Consider the following 19300-nt stretch of genomic DNA (forward strand, 5'->3'; position numbering starts at 1 on the left):
CAAATATCAGGCCGGGGCAACACAATGCAAGGTATTGATAAAACGGCCCAGTCCGAGCGACAAGCGACACCCGCAATTTGTCGTTCGGAAGGTGTTGTTTATTTTTTAATGTTGGTTTCCAAGAGAGACGTATCGCTGCAGTCTGACAGCTTCCTTTCGAACCAATTCACTACGAGAAAATGCACGTGTCGCTTGGACTGGACTGCAGTGGCGAAGCTGAGGCGTAAATACTGGGTAGGCTGAAAAATCTGTTTACATTTTTTTTATATACAGCAGGTCCATGCGTCGATTCTTGTTGGTCGCAAAAGTATCAATGACTCTTTCCTTGAAGCCTTGATCAATTGAAAGTTCTTTAACCGTTTTTTTTCATTTACTTATTTACTGAGAGAACTTAATCTTTAATTTTTCATTGAATTACGGAGATAATTTTTTACTCTCTTGAGAGTGCTCATACTTCTTTTGGAGGATGCTGTTGTAACAGAGAATGTCAAGACCAACTTGATAAGTTGTGTCACTTCTTTGTAGATTGTTTGAAGATCGTTGCTAACTATGAATTTTAGAAAGTCTGCAGGAGGTAAATGCTTTTCTTCATCAGCATAGATATTCTTTAAATCATTTTCTAATCGTTCTTTGTTGAAAAATGGATATGTGGACAGAAGGTTATTTAATTTCATCACAGGAAAGTGTAGTTTATATCCCCCAAAGCTATTTTGGTCTAGCAATTCAACAAATTTTATCTTTTCAAGATCTCCAAAACGTATCTCCATTTGTACAGTCAGGGTGTCCAAGATTTCGTAGGTTAAGCATCTGAGAGCCACGAAGTCTTGATCACTTACATTTATTTCACTGCAAATCTTCTTAGAGTTTTCAACACATAATTTCACAGTATTATATTTTTATAACATAAATACACTATGTGACACACACACAAACACACCCGTGCATGCACTTGAAGTAAATTAACATTCAACAATGCAGCGCGTAAACGACGCACTTTGCACAAGAAGACTAGAAGCACAACAGGTTGGTTCTGAGGCTAGCCGCTTTCAATCAGCGAATCGGCAGTCCCCTCCCCTTACACTCCCCTTCTACCTACACAGAGCTCACGCTGTAGCTGCCTTTTAACTCGACAGTTCGGACCACAGATTAGATCGGACCGAACGCGCTCTCCTCTTTCTGGCCTGACTGACGAGATATCTGGAAGGAACGGCGGAACCAAACGTTCGGATTACATAGTTGAATTCGTTTTAACGAACTTTGATTGTTACAGGGTACAAGAACATTTTAATTTCAACATTTTTTGGGTAGGCTAAGCTTCAAAAGCCTCATAGGAGCTTTGCCACTGCTGGACTGTTGTTTTCTCAGTTCTATATATATTGTCGCCTCGCTCTGTTGTACTCATATGCAAGGTGAATTGTTTCCTTTAGAGTAAAGGAGCTGTTGCTTGTCGCTTCGGTGTGTAATCTCCGTGCTACTTAAAATAAAGTGAATCCTCAGTGATCAATTACATTTTTCGAACCGAAGCGACACGACAAGCTGCACGTGTCGCTCAGATTCCCAATGGCGTGTATTGTGCCGCATGAGACTTGATTTTCACTTGAGCGGTAAATGCTTATTTATAGACTAAATGAGCCTGTGTCGCTTGTCACTTCGGTACGAACCATTGCTGTCGCGTGTCGCTTCAGTTTGAAACTTCACTAAGAGGCGTGCTTTTCACCACAACACAATACGCAGATAAACGATCAACATGATTGTAACAAAATGCAAGTCGTAAATATCCTTTCCGGGTACCAATCCTTTCTCGTCTTGCTTGTATCAACAGGTTTCGTCCCTCTACGTCCTTCGGAAACCTACGAAGTGATAATTGTTCCCGATCGAACTAAGCACACAGCTCACACCCTATTTCCTTGTAAAAGAATCTCCACTATGGCTTCTCATATTAACGTCCATAGCACTGTAAGCGTAACCGGATGTTCAAGGGGGACCAGACGAGTGCGCATGCTCCGCAGTAGCCTTTAACACCGTCTATAGTACGGGACGTATGTCTCTGCAACCTGGCGTAACGTACTTGCGTAAATGAGGGGTATTCGCCGGATGCTTACATTTCTGTGCTTCCTTGGCGTTGGTGGGGGGGGGGGGGGGGGCGAAGCAGGCCTGTAGCCAGGAATGCTTTGTAGGGGGGCGAAGTCAATCCTAGAGGGGCAAATTTTTAACATATTGTGTCACATTGTCAGATATAGCAGGAAACACAGGGGCACTTGCCCCCTCCCCGAAAGGAGATAAGTAACAGAAAAGGGATGATATCTTGAAACTGCACTTTCCAGATTGCCAAAGAATATAATGTTTAACATAAATAGGCTAATAGGGACTGTATCTACTTCATACTTACAGGTCGATAATGTGAATAGACGATTAATATGTACCACCCACGCTTTGGGCCTCTCTGCAGAACTGATTAAGGGAGCCCTTTATAAATCGTGCTTCATGATGATTCAATCTAGTTTCGAGTATGCAAGACTTTTCGCACAAAGGAATCTAACGAGAATCCAAGAACACCATTGGGTTGTGTTATGCAAGAAAAATCTAACTAATTAAATAATAATGGTTACATATTATCTACACTTTGATGAGTTGTGTAAAAATTTCTAATACATTTTTTGTACTTGCTAAAACATTAAAACATGGGTCCCTTAGTCCACCACAAACTCTATTTCCTTCAAAGGGGAGACTCTTGCATCACCACAGACAATGTATGCCTATTGGTTACGTCTAGCAAAATATTGTGTGAATTGTATTATATTATAGTTGAAATACATGTTTTGACACCACTAACTCTCTAGCCTTCTTAAACCCGAAAGTTCATGGCTGCAGCAACACAGGCCTTCCATCTTTCCCTATCTTGAACAAGATCTATATACTCTTTTCCCTCCCTACCGATTTCCCTTAGGTCCATCTCAACGTCGTCCCTCCATATTCGTCTTAGCCTTCCTACAGGTCTCTTACCATCAGGTTTCCCAACAAGAATCCTGTAAACTCCTCTTTCCTCTCCCATTCGTGGCACATGGCCTGCCCACCTATGTCTTCTTGGTTTAATTATTCTAATAATATCTGGACATGAATACAAATTCTAAATTTGTAGTTCTAAATTATGTAACCTTCTCCACTCACCTGTCTCCTCATCCCTTTTAGGTCCAAAGATTTTCCTAAGGATCTTATTTTCAAATACTCTCAATTTATGTTCCTCTTTCAATGTAAGGGACCAAGTTTCACACCCATATAATACTACAGGCAAAATTACTGTTTTGTATATTTTATCTTTTAGTTTCTTAGATATTAAAAGAGAAGACAAAAGTTTATGAAGAGAGAAGTAACATGCATTTCCTGAATTAAGCCTACTTTTTATTTCCTCTTTAATATAATTTTCATTTGTTAATATTACTCCTAAGTATTTGAATTTGGAAACTGGTTCAAACGAGTTGTTATCAATAATTAGATTTTGATTTTTACCTAACACTTGGTTTCGGCCTGTAAGCATATATTTAGTTTTATCTTTGTTAACTTCCAAACCTATCTCTTTAGCAGTTTTGAAAAATATTTTAGCATTATTTTTAATTGTATTTATATCATCCCCTAATAAGTCTACATCGTCTGCATATGCTAACAACTGTGTCACACCATTTACTTTTAGTCCTTCTTTAGTTTCTTTTACCTTCCTAACAGCATATTCTAAGGCAAAATTAAAGAGCAATGGAGATAATGCATCTCCTTGTTTTAACCCATCATGAATTGTAAATTTGTCAGACATATTAATACCCACACGAATTTTACTTTCTGTTTCACTGGTGGATATTTTTATCATACTAATAAGCTTCTTAGGTATTCCAAACTCTACTAATATATTATATAATTTATCTCTTTTGACCGAATCATATGCTTTTTTGAAATCAATGAATAGCGGATGGACATTTTGATTATATTCCCACTTGTTTTCAAGTGTCTGTCTGATGTGAAAAATTTGGTCTGTAGTTGATCTGTTACGTGAAAATCCACATTGATAATCACCTATAATTTCATTAGCATATGGTGTTAGTCTTGTTAAAAGAATGTTAGACAATATTTTGTATGTTGTTGAGAGTAGAGAAATTCCACGGTAATTATTGCAGTTCATTTTATCACCTTTTTTAAACACAGGAACAATTATGGATTCTTTCCACTGTTGAGGGATTTCTTCTTTATTCCATATTAAACAAATTAATTTATGAATTTGACATATTAATGAATTTCCACCATATTTAATTAACTCAGGTGGTATTAAATCAATGCCAGGTGCTTTGTTATTCTTTAGACTTTTAATAGCATCTTTAACTTCAGTCAAGTTAGGTTGTGGAACTAAAGGTTCTGCTGTGTGGACTTCATTCACTTCTGATTTATCCACCTAAGTCTAGCCTGATTTCTTATTTCTATTAGATTATGGCATTCATTATCAAACCATGGCTTACTTTTTCTTGGTTTATGGTATCCTATTCTTTCTTTAGCTGCTGATTCTATTGCATTACATATGTGCTCCCAATTCTTATTTACGTCTGTTTCATTTATATTTTCATCATTATTTAAATCCTGCAAAACATCAAATCTATTTGACAGTTTAATTTGGTAATAAGTTTAAGTTTAAGTTCTTAATTCTTTCATCAGCAAATTTTATAACTTTTAGATTTTGTTGCTTATGATTTATCACTGAGAGTCTTTCTATTAATTTAAAGTAAAAGTGTTCCCCTGTGCATAGCACCACGCCATGAAGGCGTATAGGGGGTGTGGGGGTAACGCCCCACACTTTCTTGATCCGGTCGTGAGTGGGGGTGATGTGATCAGCATCACGCCCCTGACCGCCTTTACCCCCCAGGGTTTCCCCCAGGTACCCATGTTATTCGACGCTGGGTAGGCGCCGGGGCCGCTTCCACCGTTAGAAAAGTTCCCGGATTTGATTACTATTTAATTTAATTACTAAATAATGGTCACTGGCACAGTCAGCACCTCTATGTGTACAAACGTCAATTATACTAGTATGCCTTCTCTTATCAATGAGAATATGATCTATCTGATTATGAGTTTTACCATCTGGAGAAGACCAGGTATATTTATGGATATCTTTATGTTTAAAAGAGGTACTTTTTACAATTAAATTCTTTGAGGTTGCAAAAGTAATCAATCTTATACCATTATCATTACTTAATTCATGAAGACTTTCTTTACCAATTATGGGTTTAAATGTCTCTTCTTTGCCAATCTGTGCATTACAGTCACCTAACATATCATACTGAGAAAATTTATCAAAGACCTGTTCTAACTCTGTATGAAAATCATCTTTAGTATTATCATCTTTATCTTCCGTTGGTGCATGTATATTTATTAAAATAATTTTACACCACCTACCCTGTAAAACTGCATATGATATCCTATCATTAATAAATTCTACTGTTTTAAGAGCCGAGATAATTCTATTATTTATGAAAAAGCCTGTTCCAAAATTATGATTTTCAGTATCACCATAGAAAAAAGTATAATTTTTAGTTTTACAATTCCCTTCTCCTGGCCATTTAACTTCCTGGACAGCTACTACATCTAATTTACACTTCACTATCTCATTAACTGTACACTGAAATGCCCCAGGCCGGTAAAGGCTCAGAACATTCCAGGTGCCTAATTTAATATCCTTATTCCTAACGTAGATCTTATCCTTAGTCCAGGGACCTCCCAAAGTAGTCCCCACCCGGAGATTCGAACGGGGGACTATTTTACCTCCGGAATATTTTACCTTGGGAACATCCATGGCCTTATATTGCTGTTTCTTGACATGTCTTTTTACAGTGCAGAGTTGTCAGCTCTACGCCTAACCCCCAATATGAATGGAGGAACTACTACACAAGACAAACACAAACACAGCACAATTACTACACAAGACAAACACAAACACATTAGATAGCACAACTACTACACAAGACACAGACAAACACATCACAACTATAACACAATATAAACACAAACACACCACAACTACTACACAATATAAACACAAACAAACTACACACCACAACTACTACACAAGACAAACACAAACAAATTAGACAGCACAACTAAAACGCAAGACAAAACAAATATACTAGACAGCACAACTACTACATAAGCATACTAGACAGCACAACTACAACACAAGACACATACATACACACCACCGATACTACACAAGACAAACAGAAACACATTAGACAGCATAACTACTACACAAAATAAACACAAACACACTAGACAGCACAACTACTACACAAGACAATCCCAGCCACACTAGATAAGAGCTACGATCAGATATTGATTTAATATGTTTTGACACCTGACACAAATAGGAATCCCTTGATTGGTCAATGACTTCTTGGATTACAGCATCATAATTAATATTTCATATTAAGTTTCATTGTTTTATAGGGCGAAAATAATTTCACGGGGCACCATGGCATTCTCTTTGGCTCCCAAAGCCGACTCCTACCACACCGATAGTTGTTTATGAACTTTTACTATAAGAATAGGAGAAATTGCGAGCGAAGCAAGCAAGAAAATTTTACGATATGTATTTTTTTTTATTTGTATAAAATTTGAAATCGATCAGGGTGGCAATTGCCCCTCTGTACCCATTGCAAATGCCCTTGGCCGTCTGGATGAAAAATGCAAGGAACACGTAAAAACTAATTCCATCATGAATATCAAATTGTCCTGCTATTCTTAGATTCTCCTAATCTTGATTATTTTTTTTTTAACTTCAATGCTTGCTTCCCCTAGAATGGACTTCCATCCAAGGTCAAGAGGGGACACAATGCCCACTGCTCCTCTGTGGTTGCACCAATGTCTGTGAGTGTCTCTTCATCAATTTCACGTCATCACTCATTGTTGCGATTAGCTAAAGGTGGCAGAAAAGCAACGCTAAGTAACAAAAACCAAATATCCACTCCCAACTTCTACCACATGAATTACTATTACCAAAAGGTAGACTTGGGAAACAAAAATTTAAGCAGTTCCAAGTTCATAGCAACACATCCAAGGAAAACATCCGAACACATTAGGCACCCTAAATACAAGACTACTCAAAATGTCACAACTGTTCTAGATATTGAAAATTGCGAAATCATCTCCTGAAGTCTGAATCTGGAAGGGAATCCCCCCCCCCAATCCTGATTCATTATAGGGAATCCCATACACCCTAATAAATCACAGAATGTGTTCTGTATTTTTCACAGGGGGGGCAAAGCAGGCTCTCAGGGGGACAGTTGCCCCCCTCTAGCTACGGGCCTGGGGCGAAGTCAATCCTAGAGGGGGAAATTTTGGTAAAATTTCAGTAACTGCCAAACGTCTGAAATTCCTTTATTTTCTTCTTTTTCACATTGGTACTTACATATTCTGCATTCCTAAGGATTCTTCAAGGTGCCATTTTGTCTTTTTTCATCTGTGAGTTCCTCAGACCACCCCATACTGCTGTCTCACACTGTCTGTAGACTACTGAGTTCGCTGACTATGTGTTCCATGCGGTAGATGGCAGTACTGTGGCGTCCACTTTGATAAACACACGTTTCGCGGTGTGTCCGGATACTTTTCATCACATAGAGTATATTCAAATTTGAATTTTTCCACTGTCAGGTGAGTGTTTCCTTTCTCCTTGCTTTTTATTTAGTCCTTTTGGCCCTCCTTCCTTTATCCATTTTTTTTAATATATATGTACACACACACACACACACACACACACACACACACACACACACACACACACACACACACACACACACACACACACACACACACACACACACACACACACACACACACACACACACACACACACACACACACACACACACACACACACACACACACACACACACACACACACACACACACACACACACACACACACACACACACACACACACACACACACACACACACACACACACACACACACACACACACACACACACACACACACACACACACACACACACACACACACACACACACACACACACACACACACACACACACACACACACACACACACACACACACACACACACACACACACACACACACACACACACACACACACACACACACACACACACACACACACACACACACACACACACACACACACACACACACACACACACACACACACACACACACACACACACACACACACACACACACACACACACACACACACACACACACACACACACACACACACACCCCCCCCCCCAAGGGTGTCATTTTAATGGTGCCCATAGACAACAGATTCATATAGAGGACATCAAAACAAACAACTTTTTTCCGTAACATTTTTCTCGTTGGTGCGTTGATTCAACGCTACAGCCGTTCACAGAAGACCGTTTTTCCACCTGGATGCTGGCAACCCAACACAACATTAGATCGTATCTGTGACGTCATTTCCTGTGGCAAAACAGCACATGGCAGTGTTGCAAGGAACACACAAATTTTGTGAAAAATGACAAACCACCAACCACATAATTAGCTGTAAAACAAAGCGAGAAATGCATCCAGTAGACCGAATATCATAGCCTACCAGCCAGATCAGTAGTCATCTCAGGGGAAGGGGGAAGTGAACCAACGATATGAGAAATGGTACAAAACGTATTCAAAATGAAGTGTCAATATCGGATTTTTTCTCAGAGAAAAGTTGTTTGTTTTGATGTCCTCTATATGTTTCCGTGGTCCGTGGGTGCCATTAATATGACACCCTGTATATATATTGGACCAGCAAAACACACTCACTGGCATCTCGGATTCTGGTGATGTCCTCGGCACCAGCGAGGCAGTTACCACGGACAGCAGGTGTTTGCTGTTGGCACCTGAACAGAGGCACGCATCGACTGTGCGCCCACGATAACATTTGAACACTCCTAATGTTTCCCAAAAGTCCAGGGTACTTAACCAACTCGCCACATGCTGTTTCTGATGAGCTTGCAAGCTACCGCGCCATTACTTCCCTCTTTCGACCTAGCCAGAGGAATTTTGTTATTCTCGCTGCCTTGATTGGGTCAGTGTACTCAAGTAAAACCTGTTTTTTACTTTAAGCTTTGATACTTATTCGCCTTCCCATGACAATATATATATATATATATATATATATAAACGGATCTGGCCCCTCCCTAAAAAAAATCTGGCGTAAGTCGAACGAACGAATCGTCATCTTAGAACCAGGAAAACGTAACTCCAAAAATGCAGTTTCAGTCAGTTTTGTTTAAATAAACTCATCTGGAGACATATCTCCACTTCTAATCATTAGAAGTAAGGTGGAGATGAGTCAGACATATTTCTAAGAGCACATTATTTCATCTCTACCTGCAAAATTGATAATTTGGCTTTACGTCCCTCTGGTTCTCATACGGCGGAATTTACCAAGAGATATACGAAGGGTACAAAAAAAGTGTGCAGCTATAGATTCAAATGTAAGCATTGAAATTTAAACTGTGAGTGTGAACTGTGGTGAATACACCCCATAGACCAAAAGGGATTGATAACTCAATGAACGTTTGCCCTGAATATGCATTTTACGTGTGTTATTTTGAGGTACACTGGCTGTGTCGGCCCCTTCCTGCCTCCCCAGTCACTTTTCTATATCCGTTGCTGATGTAAAAATGACAATATTAATCCCGGGAATACTTCATTTTTGATTTCATGCTACCACTGGTGGATTGAGGAGGGTGGTACAGTGGGATCCATAAGTATTACCATGCAATTTGCCCATCATCATGTTCGTGTACTTTACTTGAACTAATAAGAGCTTCAATATCAAGAGGTACTGGGTTCGAAACCCAGTGGAGGCACTTTAAACTGTAGGTCCAGTCCCAATTAACCTTACTGTGCATAAAGTGGACTTAAAAGAACAAATCAATCAATCCATCAATAAGAACTTCAAGAATTAAAAGAAAACTCAAAACAAGCTGTTGACTTCTGCACCAGTACTGTACATACAAATCCATGGCTTAAAAATACATAGGATGTAAGAGAAAAATTAATGAAAATAGTCATGGACAATTTGCACAGTAATACTCATGGATCCCACTGTACTGGCCGATCTAGACGTTGGATCCCTTTTAAGTTAATGATGTCACACAGCCGCACTCCACCTCCCTCCTGTGATACCTAAAATGAATTACCCTAGGATGCAGTTTATCGCACCTTCGAGAATCTAGCTCCTTGAAAGTCATTTTAGCTCCTTTAACTTAGTTCTTCTGTGGGCATCCGATTTCACTAGCATACGCAAAGGGAGCTACAGGCCCCCAAAATTTTTAGAAAGTAAAAATTCAAATAAAGAATTCAAAAGTTGGAAGAAAATCTTGATTTTTTATTCTAATTCTTGATTTTTAGCTTCACTGCTAACTAACTTGCAGACTCTTTGGGATCCCAAGCAGTCTGGAAATACGGAATGCTCATTTTAAAAAGTCATTAATTCCAGACGTTTTCTGCATCGTAAGTGTCTGGAATTTATCGGAAATTGTGTTTTTATTCGCTTGGCCGAAAATGCTGCCAAAACAGTCGCTTTTGGGAAGGTTATGTTGTAGCCGTTTATGATGCAAAGTTCAGTGTGTCAATGATCAGGAAGTAGTGTAAGAGCAAGAATTGTGACGTTAGTTTGACTTTATTCAAGAATGTGATCGGCAAGTATAAGGATTGCATGGCCTCAGCGTTCAGTTCTCCAACAAAGGGGACGAGGACACGACCATGAACACAAGCCTCTGCCAGTATGCAGGGTGCGGTTAACAGTTTCCAAAGACATATTTAGATGATTGGCCATCTGTCTTTGGGTCGGTGGATTCTCTTGCATGGCCATTCTGCGAGGTTTCGCCTGCATACTGGTGGTGGCTTGTATATAGAATAGTTATTACAAAAAATATCTTCTGCTTCATGCCTCGCAACCTCTAGGGCTATCTTATTTACAGGGGATGAAGAGAAGGACTGGCCCATTTGCAGATTTTAGGGGCAGTGGAAAGTTTTCCGGTGTTGTTAGTGTCCTTTCGGAAGTTGATTTGTGTCAATTACACAGGGCCCAAAGAATGAGTCTGTGGCAACAGGTTGCTGGTTTTTTTTTTCCAGTGTTCAGAATAGTTTCCTGTACATTATTTTAGTCTATATTTCAAGTTCAAAAAGAATATACGGCAATAACTGCACATGTTACTGCGAGGCCAGCATGTGTTTTTCACTGAGGGTGCACTCACCCTCACCCAACCCTAATAGTAGGATCTGCTGTTGCTACGACACTTCACTTCACTTCTCCTAAGTGGTCAGCTGTACAAACATATATGAACAAATGGGCATCATTACATTTTACATCTTCGTGATTAGAACTTTATAAAGCATTGTGCACCCCTTCCAAGAAAGCAGTGACAGCGATACCATTTTCTATCCCCGTATAAAACTGATAAGGAGGCTCTGTACATAGCCCGCTTTAAATGGAACATTTTCCTTAACATTTTTGCTAGTATAAAACCTATGTAATATGAGGCAGGCATGGTTCTACCATTAGGTCACACGGTTACGTGCCCCTCTATCCATTATGTATTTAAAAAGAACTACAATCATAACAATTCATTGTTTGCAATGCTTGTATTTTATTTACTTTGCCTCAAGTAGCAAAGATGGCTAGAGTGGGTTGGACGAAACTTGGCAACATTGCAATGGTCACATGCTGGCTGCAGACTTCCTGCGTCACTGCTTTAACATCATTCCTATGTTCTGAGCTGCGGGAGAGGTTGGGGGAGGGGGGATTATGGTTGTTTTCATTGTGAACGGTAACAGTATCACCGAGACCCAACACGTGGGGTGCTGTTTTTTGGTTTCCCGCTAGACGGTGGCTGGGGCAATTTACCGTACCTTATCGAACAAAAGGAAGGGAAGGAGGGAACTTGGGAAGGGAAGTCTGTTGTCGAGTTTCGATGTGTTTTGAAAAGTTTTTAAAAACTGATGTGGTTTAGTGAGTTCTTTACTGAATTGTTACCGTGTGCGAGAAAATAAAGCAAAATGAACCAAGGTGAGACAAAATACAAAGTAAAATTTTAAATCACCAAGACCGGTTGTTGGCCAAAGAATTAGGTCCGTCAAGGCCAGAGTTTTGCCTACAGCAAGTGTTCAAAGATTAAAATAAAGCAGAACATACAATAGAAAATTTTATAAAAATATCTATGAAAAGTATGAATGGATGGGCGGGTGACCTCTAGCTAATTCCCTTTTTTGTTTTCTGTGCATTTTATTCAACTGAGAAGACACATGGACTAAAAGTGGGATAAGAAACTTGAAACATTTTCCTGTATAAAAAAAAAAAAAAAATTAAATTAAATAAAAAAAGCAAAAACGTAGTTTGTCAAAAAATCACTTAGACAATGAAATGAGTCTCGCTGTCTTGGGGAAAACTGATATGAGAGTGCATCTCGATGATGGTTATGAAATTTCTGTTCAAAGACAAAACGAGCTCATGGACAAAAATAGATATATTTTGTCACGTATTATGGATGCAATTAAATTTTGTGGGGAATTTGAATTGGCTTTGCATGGTCATGACGAGACAGAGGACTCATTAATTACACCGCGACCCTTGACAATGTTTTCAAATACCATTTAGAAAGTGATTCAAGTGTCCTCAAAGACACATCAAAGATAATTCAAAATGAACTTTTAGCTGCGATCTTGTCTATTTGCAGGAAGTATATTTTATCATATTTAGCCTATATTTTAATTGTGCCCTGCCCCTTACAAACCCCACGAACCGCCACTGATATGAGGCACGTCGGTTTGGTAATAATAATAAAGAGCACAATAGCTAGATATTTTGGTGCCCTAGGTAGGATTGTGGTTTGATGCTCTCCCTCCTCGCCACTACCTAAAGTAAAAATAAACTTTTCTTCCATTCGTAGTTTGCATTTCTGATTTAATTTTTTTAGCATATTTAATAATATTTCAGTTAGTTAAAAATGTACTATTACTACTACTTTGAGAAACAGAAAATTCCATCAGTGCGTTGCAAAGTGTAAATATTGTTGTGCGTTATTTCATACCGGAATAAATAAGATTTATTTTACACCAATATTTCTGAATCACCCTGTATTTTTCTCTTCTTTTAACAATCATTTAAATTTAAAATAAATTTACTTATTTATAATAAAATATTAATTTTACAATTAACATCAAATTCCTGCATAATGAATCGAAATGAGAAAACATTTAGATGTAGTTATAGAAGCAGTGATTTTAGCAACGATTTGATATTCTGCCTTCAAATATGGTTTTTAATTTGTTGTAGACCACTGTTTAATTTGGTACATTCTAATTACAGATAAGATGATACTACACGGTGTCTGGAAAGTAACTCCCTATTGAAAAATACTTACAACTTTTGCAAATAGCAGCACTTTTCCATGAAATAAAATGAATTGTGGTCCCAAAGTGGTAGAATTTAATTGATTATTTGCGCTTTCTCGTCATGGTGACAAGAACAGCATTTAATGACCAGATGTCTGACATTGCTTGGCATCCTGTTACGAAATGTGTCAGTCCGTGGAACAGGTGCAGAGATGGTGGTGGGGTGTTCACGGACCTTGTGCTTCAGAGGATGCCAAGACCACCAAAAACTGCCACTCCAAGCTGATTACGGGATTTCAAACAAACATATTCTGCACCACCTGTAAAATTTTCTCTAATCTGGATGTTGAGGGACAACTGCTTCTGTGAATATCTACCACAGATCGTGTAGTCATCAGCTTGTAATTGCAGTTAAATGCGGTGCTATTTACAATAAGTTATAAGCATTTTTCAATAAGAAGTTACTTTCCAGCTTCCCTGTACTTTGAACCAATACCAACAATATTACACAAACACATGTAAAAGAAAATGGTTCATTTCAACAATATATATTTATTACAAAAAAATGCGAGCACAAAATATATTACTTTTAAGAATGTACATCGAAAACATTATCAAAACATTAAACAATGAGCTCTTTACATCTCCAGAAACAATAATTGGGAATGGCATGTTATTTTCCTCAGTCAATAAGTTATAAAATTAAGCATCACAGTTCAATTGCCTTAATGCAAGAACCTTCACATTAATCACAACAAAAATAAATAGAAAACTAAAATGCAGTTCTTACAGTCTTGTATGCATGATATGCCGCAATTCAGCTGTTTTAATCTGCTAATACTTTCACCAAATCCAAACCTATGCGCTTCCTTTCAACTTCAACCGAGATGATCTTCACTTCGACTTTGTCTCCTAATTGCAGGCGTTGTTGTTTTAGGCGACTGGTATGAAGCAAGCCATCAGCACCAACACCAATGTCCACGAATGCTCCAAAATGGGTCACATTTTGAACTCGTCCTAATAATAATAATAATAATGTCAAATTACAATAGCAAAAGAATATATTCACAATTAGCCAAAGTGGCAGAAAAGCGAAGTAAAACAAAGCAATTCAATCAGTCAATAACAAAAGAAACGATATAATTAATATAAGATATACTAGTACAGTTTACTCTCTGCAATTCGAACTTGAATAATTCAAAGTACTACGTAATTCGAACAGAAGTTTATTCCCCATATAATCATCTTTAACCTGTGTTCGGCGTAATATTATGCCCTTGGTTACTATAGCTTATTCTGTGTTGGGCGTAATAACATCTCTGACTGAAGTAACCTGTGTTGAAAGGAATAATACGTTTTTTGTTGGTGAAACAGATGTTTTGCTATTGAAGAAACAAATTCCTTTTATTTAGTCCCGATTTTCAGTGCCGACAAAGAAGAAGAAGAAGTAGTAGTTCCGAGGAAAGTAAACTGTTTTTGTGTTATGCTGACAAAGTTCAAACTTGAGTTTGTTTGTGTGCCGCGTTTAGTCAGTTGCTTTATGTAGATTTTTTTTGGTGTTGCGTTATTTGAACTGTTGGTGATTTATTTTTGGTTTGTGAGTTTCTAATAGTATTGTCAAACAGGATTGCGAAATATTTTTTTCCCTCATCCATCATACCTATTGCAATGAAACTTGGCGAACGCATTATGTATAGACCATAGTATTTCTCAGGGTAGATTATAATCAGGTACCTATATCCAGGGCCGGTCCAGAGGACCCCAAAGTTACCAAAAGGGATTTTTCGGAGGGAAATTTCCCGAATTATCCCAAATTTCCCTTTCCTTATACTTGATGTACACATGTGTGTGGTACCATCTGAAAGCCTGTTCTATTCTGAAGAGAAAGACGTATGAACGATGATACTCGGATGAATTGTGCTGAAGCAGTAGCTAGTTAAAAATATTACTAAGGGGTTAATGACGTGATGTGTTTGTTAATTTGAATTTTGGATTACGCAAATTTTTTTCATGTCCCTTTGGAGTTTGATTATTTATTGATTGATTTGGCTTATTTTACTTCACATTTCTGCCACTTTTGGCTAATTGCAAAGATGAGGATGAGTGATGATATGATGAACACACACACACAAATAACACCCATGCCCAGGCCAGGATTCGAACCCGGGAATCCTGGTGCTGTAGCACAGTGTGCTAACCACTCTGCCTCAGAGGCCGGCTCCTTGGAGTTTAAATTACAGAGTCCACTGTACTAGAATTTAATTCTATTGTATACAAATTGGAAACTTACAGCAATAGACTGATGTAACATTGTAATTGATATTACTAAAGTACATTAACATAACTGAAACAGCATTTTGGCACACATCCATAGGCAACCTGATAACTTGGGCTAGGATTTTGATGACCTTAAAATTGCCAAAAAATGACCTTTAAAAAATGCATTTATGACCTAACACATGCAAGAAAATGCTCTATAAATTTAGAAAAATGACCTAAAAATTCTGAAAGATTTGTAAAACAAATTTATAAACTACCAAGAGAAATTCAAATTACAAATTAACGTTACAGTATCTATACATGTTCATTGCGTATAGTAGTACAAGTAAGAAAGTTCACTTTTTGTCACTTTTACACTTAAAGTACTGAGTTGCAGTACACAATGAAAATCATATGCAAAATTTCAAAAGTGAATGATTGTCGGTTGTTGGACACGAGAGCCTTGTACACGGAAAAACTTCTCTCGAGTTTCACCGACACAAGAGGAGCGTACTTGAAATGAACAATATCACTTGCTGTTAAGTTACTTTTAATTCTATAGAGTGCAAATTGCTTCCCTGACAAAATGTCCGATACAGAGCACAAAACTTTGTACCCTTGTTTTTTTTGACAATAATCCATCTGGCAAGCCTGACCCTGTGGCCGAGTGGTTAGCACATCGCGCTGCGATGCCAAGGGTCCCGGGTTCGAATCCCGGTCAGGCTTGGTTGTTTGTGAATGTCCATTCATCAATTTCATCATTTCATCACTCATCCCCATCTTCGCAAATTAGCCAAGAGGCACAAAACGCGAAGTAAAATAAACTAAATCAATCAAAATCAATCAATCAATCCATCTGGCAACAATGTATTTACTGATAGAGGGGGAAATCACATTGTTTGAGCTGAATTGTTACACAACAGCTTGTATCAACAATACTGCACAGAATTTCTTTGTTTCTTCAAACACAGTCGTTCTGGACTGCGCCGAAGGCAATGAGACAAGAGTCGGGAACCTCTCTCCTTCAAAGGGTTACATTTGCATGTAAAATGCCCCTTCTTTCACCAAAATGTAGAAAAATGCATAATATGACTTCTAGAAGGCCAAAAAATTACTTCAACGGTTTAAAAAGTTTAAAAAATGACCTTTACTCCAAAAAGGGTAAAAAAATGCAAAAAATGCCCTAACAAAGGCATCCCAATTAATTGACTTACGTGTAAAACACATTTCTATTTACTTATGCAATGTTTCTGCCTTACAAAAAAAAAAAAAAAGATGCATTTGCATCAGAATCCTAGCCATACTGATAACCAACGTACACAGAAGATAAATTTTGTGGAAGTTGTAGTAACATCAGAGGTTGGTTAGGTAGCTGTGTATGTATAATATTTTCTCCTACTGGGAATCAAACAATGGATTACTTGACCCGGGAGTTGGACACTAAGCTTTGGCAATGTGGAAGCTCTCAGACCAAAGTGACAAGCAACACTGGTTCCTGAAAATGATTGAAATAAATTTTTTGGATGCATCAACACCTGGGTTATTTGCCCCATCACACTATATGGAGACTGGCTCCTTACCATAACCAAAATCAACACTGCAAACTAAAATCTAGTTAAAAGCTGAGGCTCTAAAAGGATGCTCAGCACACATAAGGACAAAACACAGGAAAACACAAAACCCTATACTAGCCATAGGTCCACATGCTTGTTGGCCTGCAAGACTGCAGTAACTGGGGTGTGCTATGTGGAAGTGAGGTTGACATTTGAGTATCTTTGGAAAGTGTCACCCCTTGTTCCTGAAAACAACCTTCAGGAATAAATGCAACCTCTTGCATCAGTGTGATATGACACGCTGCACAAGTCACAACGTGTCACTTGGACTGGGCCATTTTTCCTAGAACATGCATCATTTTGCCCCAGTCTGTAGGTTAGGTATTATGCTCTTTACAGCCTGGAAGTTGGGAGGGGGAAGAGTCTATTCTGGAGTATCAAGTTCATGGTTGTGTTACTTATCACTTTGGTGTGCAACACCCATTTCACATGTCATTTCAGTGTGAAGTCACTGGTGTGAAACCCCTATGCCACATGTCACTTTTGTTTGAACGCTTCCTAAAAATTATACAGAATACTCCACAAATTTTACCTTAAGAACATCTTACCTGTAAGCTGTGCCCCACACCTCAAGTCTTGCAAAGATGTGACGCCACGACGGAAAAGAGGCTGTTGAAATTCTGATCGATAATCATGTCCTGGTGGTTGCTGAAGGCCATCACTAATAAGCTTCATGAGAGGTTCTGCAATGTTCAGTTGTGAAGCCAATGACGAAAGACCTAAAAGATGTTCAGTAAATTGTAAACATTCATACAAACATGTATTACTAGAGCCCAGATTTTTAAGCGAAATGCATATTCTTTTCCAGACTTATCATGGTAAGAAGAAAGGTTATACTTCATATTACATACCTTGATGAGCTATTTAACTAAGGTTGAAAGTGCTTATAAATGCTTATTTCTGCAGGAAACTGTTATGCTTGCTTATTTTATGATTTTGATTTAAAATAGCATATTTTACCCAAAGCTGTCATATTTCAATACTATTTCAATCACACAATGGCATTGGGATGATGAAATCAGTGCTTCTAAATAGCCGCACGGGAATTTCCCGGCCTCTTTTCCTCGTAGGTCCACGTCATGCCATGATAAAATTGCATCCAACAAGCTGAGTCAGGTATTACTGAAAACTCTCGATTACAAAACACTGTGTCCAATTTATAGAGGGATTTCTGGTGAAGAAACAGACATTGAAGAGGAATTCACCGAAGAAGAACTGTGGTGTTTTTCACATGCACCTGTGATGCCTGGCTACGTGGAAAGAACATTTTCACTATACAAATCATTCTTCACTGACAGACACAGGAGCTTCACACAAGAAAATCTCAGAATGACCTTCCTTACATACTGTAACAGCTTTGAATATGATAAGAGATCTAATAAACAAATATTTTTTCAGATTTTCCTGTATTTGTTTATGCTTATTTTGGTGCTTATTTTTTTCATTTTTTGTGCTTATTAACTTGCTTATTTTACTGTTTGATTGTGCTTATAAATCCGGGCTCTATGTATTACACATCACATCTATCAATTGTAAATGTTTACTAATTCCAACATGCTAATTGCTATTAATTACTATCAACTACCAATTGTACATCCTGTCTCTGTATCTCTAAACCTGTAAATGAATCCCACTTTTTCTACATTAAACAAATAATATGCATTAAGCAATTTATGTACCTTTCAATTTCAACCACCAATGTAAACACGTGCATACAACAAATCGTACAATTCATTTCCATGGCAGTACTGACAACAATAATGCAAAAGTGTAAGATTGAATAATTAGGCTTTTACCTGTTGTGGCCACTACTTGTTTAACTTTCTCTATAAAATGAGGTTTTCCTAGGTCTTGTAAGCTAACACCACATTTTGAAATAAACCTGAAAAGAAATTGTAGTGAAGTGAATAGAAGCAACAGGTAAATAAATAATAAAGAATTTCCCTGAATTAAAATTAATTACGTACACATGGAATTCCCACTCATTTTGCAAGAAAAAATCACCAAAC

At 38.1% G+C, this 19300-nt stretch overlaps 1 protein-coding gene across 3 annotated transcripts in view; it reads right to left on the reverse strand.

Moving 5' to 3' along the window:
- Positions 1 to 13961: 13961 nt before the first annotated feature.
- The window catches only part of LOC145981328 (S1 RNA-binding domain-containing protein 1), a 56153-nt gene continuing 50814 nt past the window's right edge, over positions 13962 to 19300 (reverse strand). For all 3 annotated transcript variants that reach the window (XM_083114534.1, XM_083114535.1, XM_083114537.1), the window contains 3 exons: positions 19088 to 19173; positions 17840 to 18010; positions 13962 to 14436 (listed from right to left, as the gene is read on the reverse strand). In XM_083114534.1, the coding sequence (XP_082970660.1) occupies positions 14246 to 14436; positions 17840 to 18010; positions 19088 to 19173 (448 nt within the window). In that variant the 3' untranslated portion in view covers positions 13962 to 14245. The remainder of the gene's footprint in view (positions 14437 to 17839; positions 18011 to 19087; positions 19174 to 19300) is intronic.

Source organism: Lepisma saccharinum, chromosome 29 (genome assembly GCF_977018435.1).
Source record: "Lepisma saccharinum chromosome 29, izLepSacc3.1, whole genome shotgun sequence".
NCBI lineage: Eukaryota > Metazoa > Arthropoda > Insecta > Zygentoma > Lepismatidae > Lepisma > Lepisma saccharinum.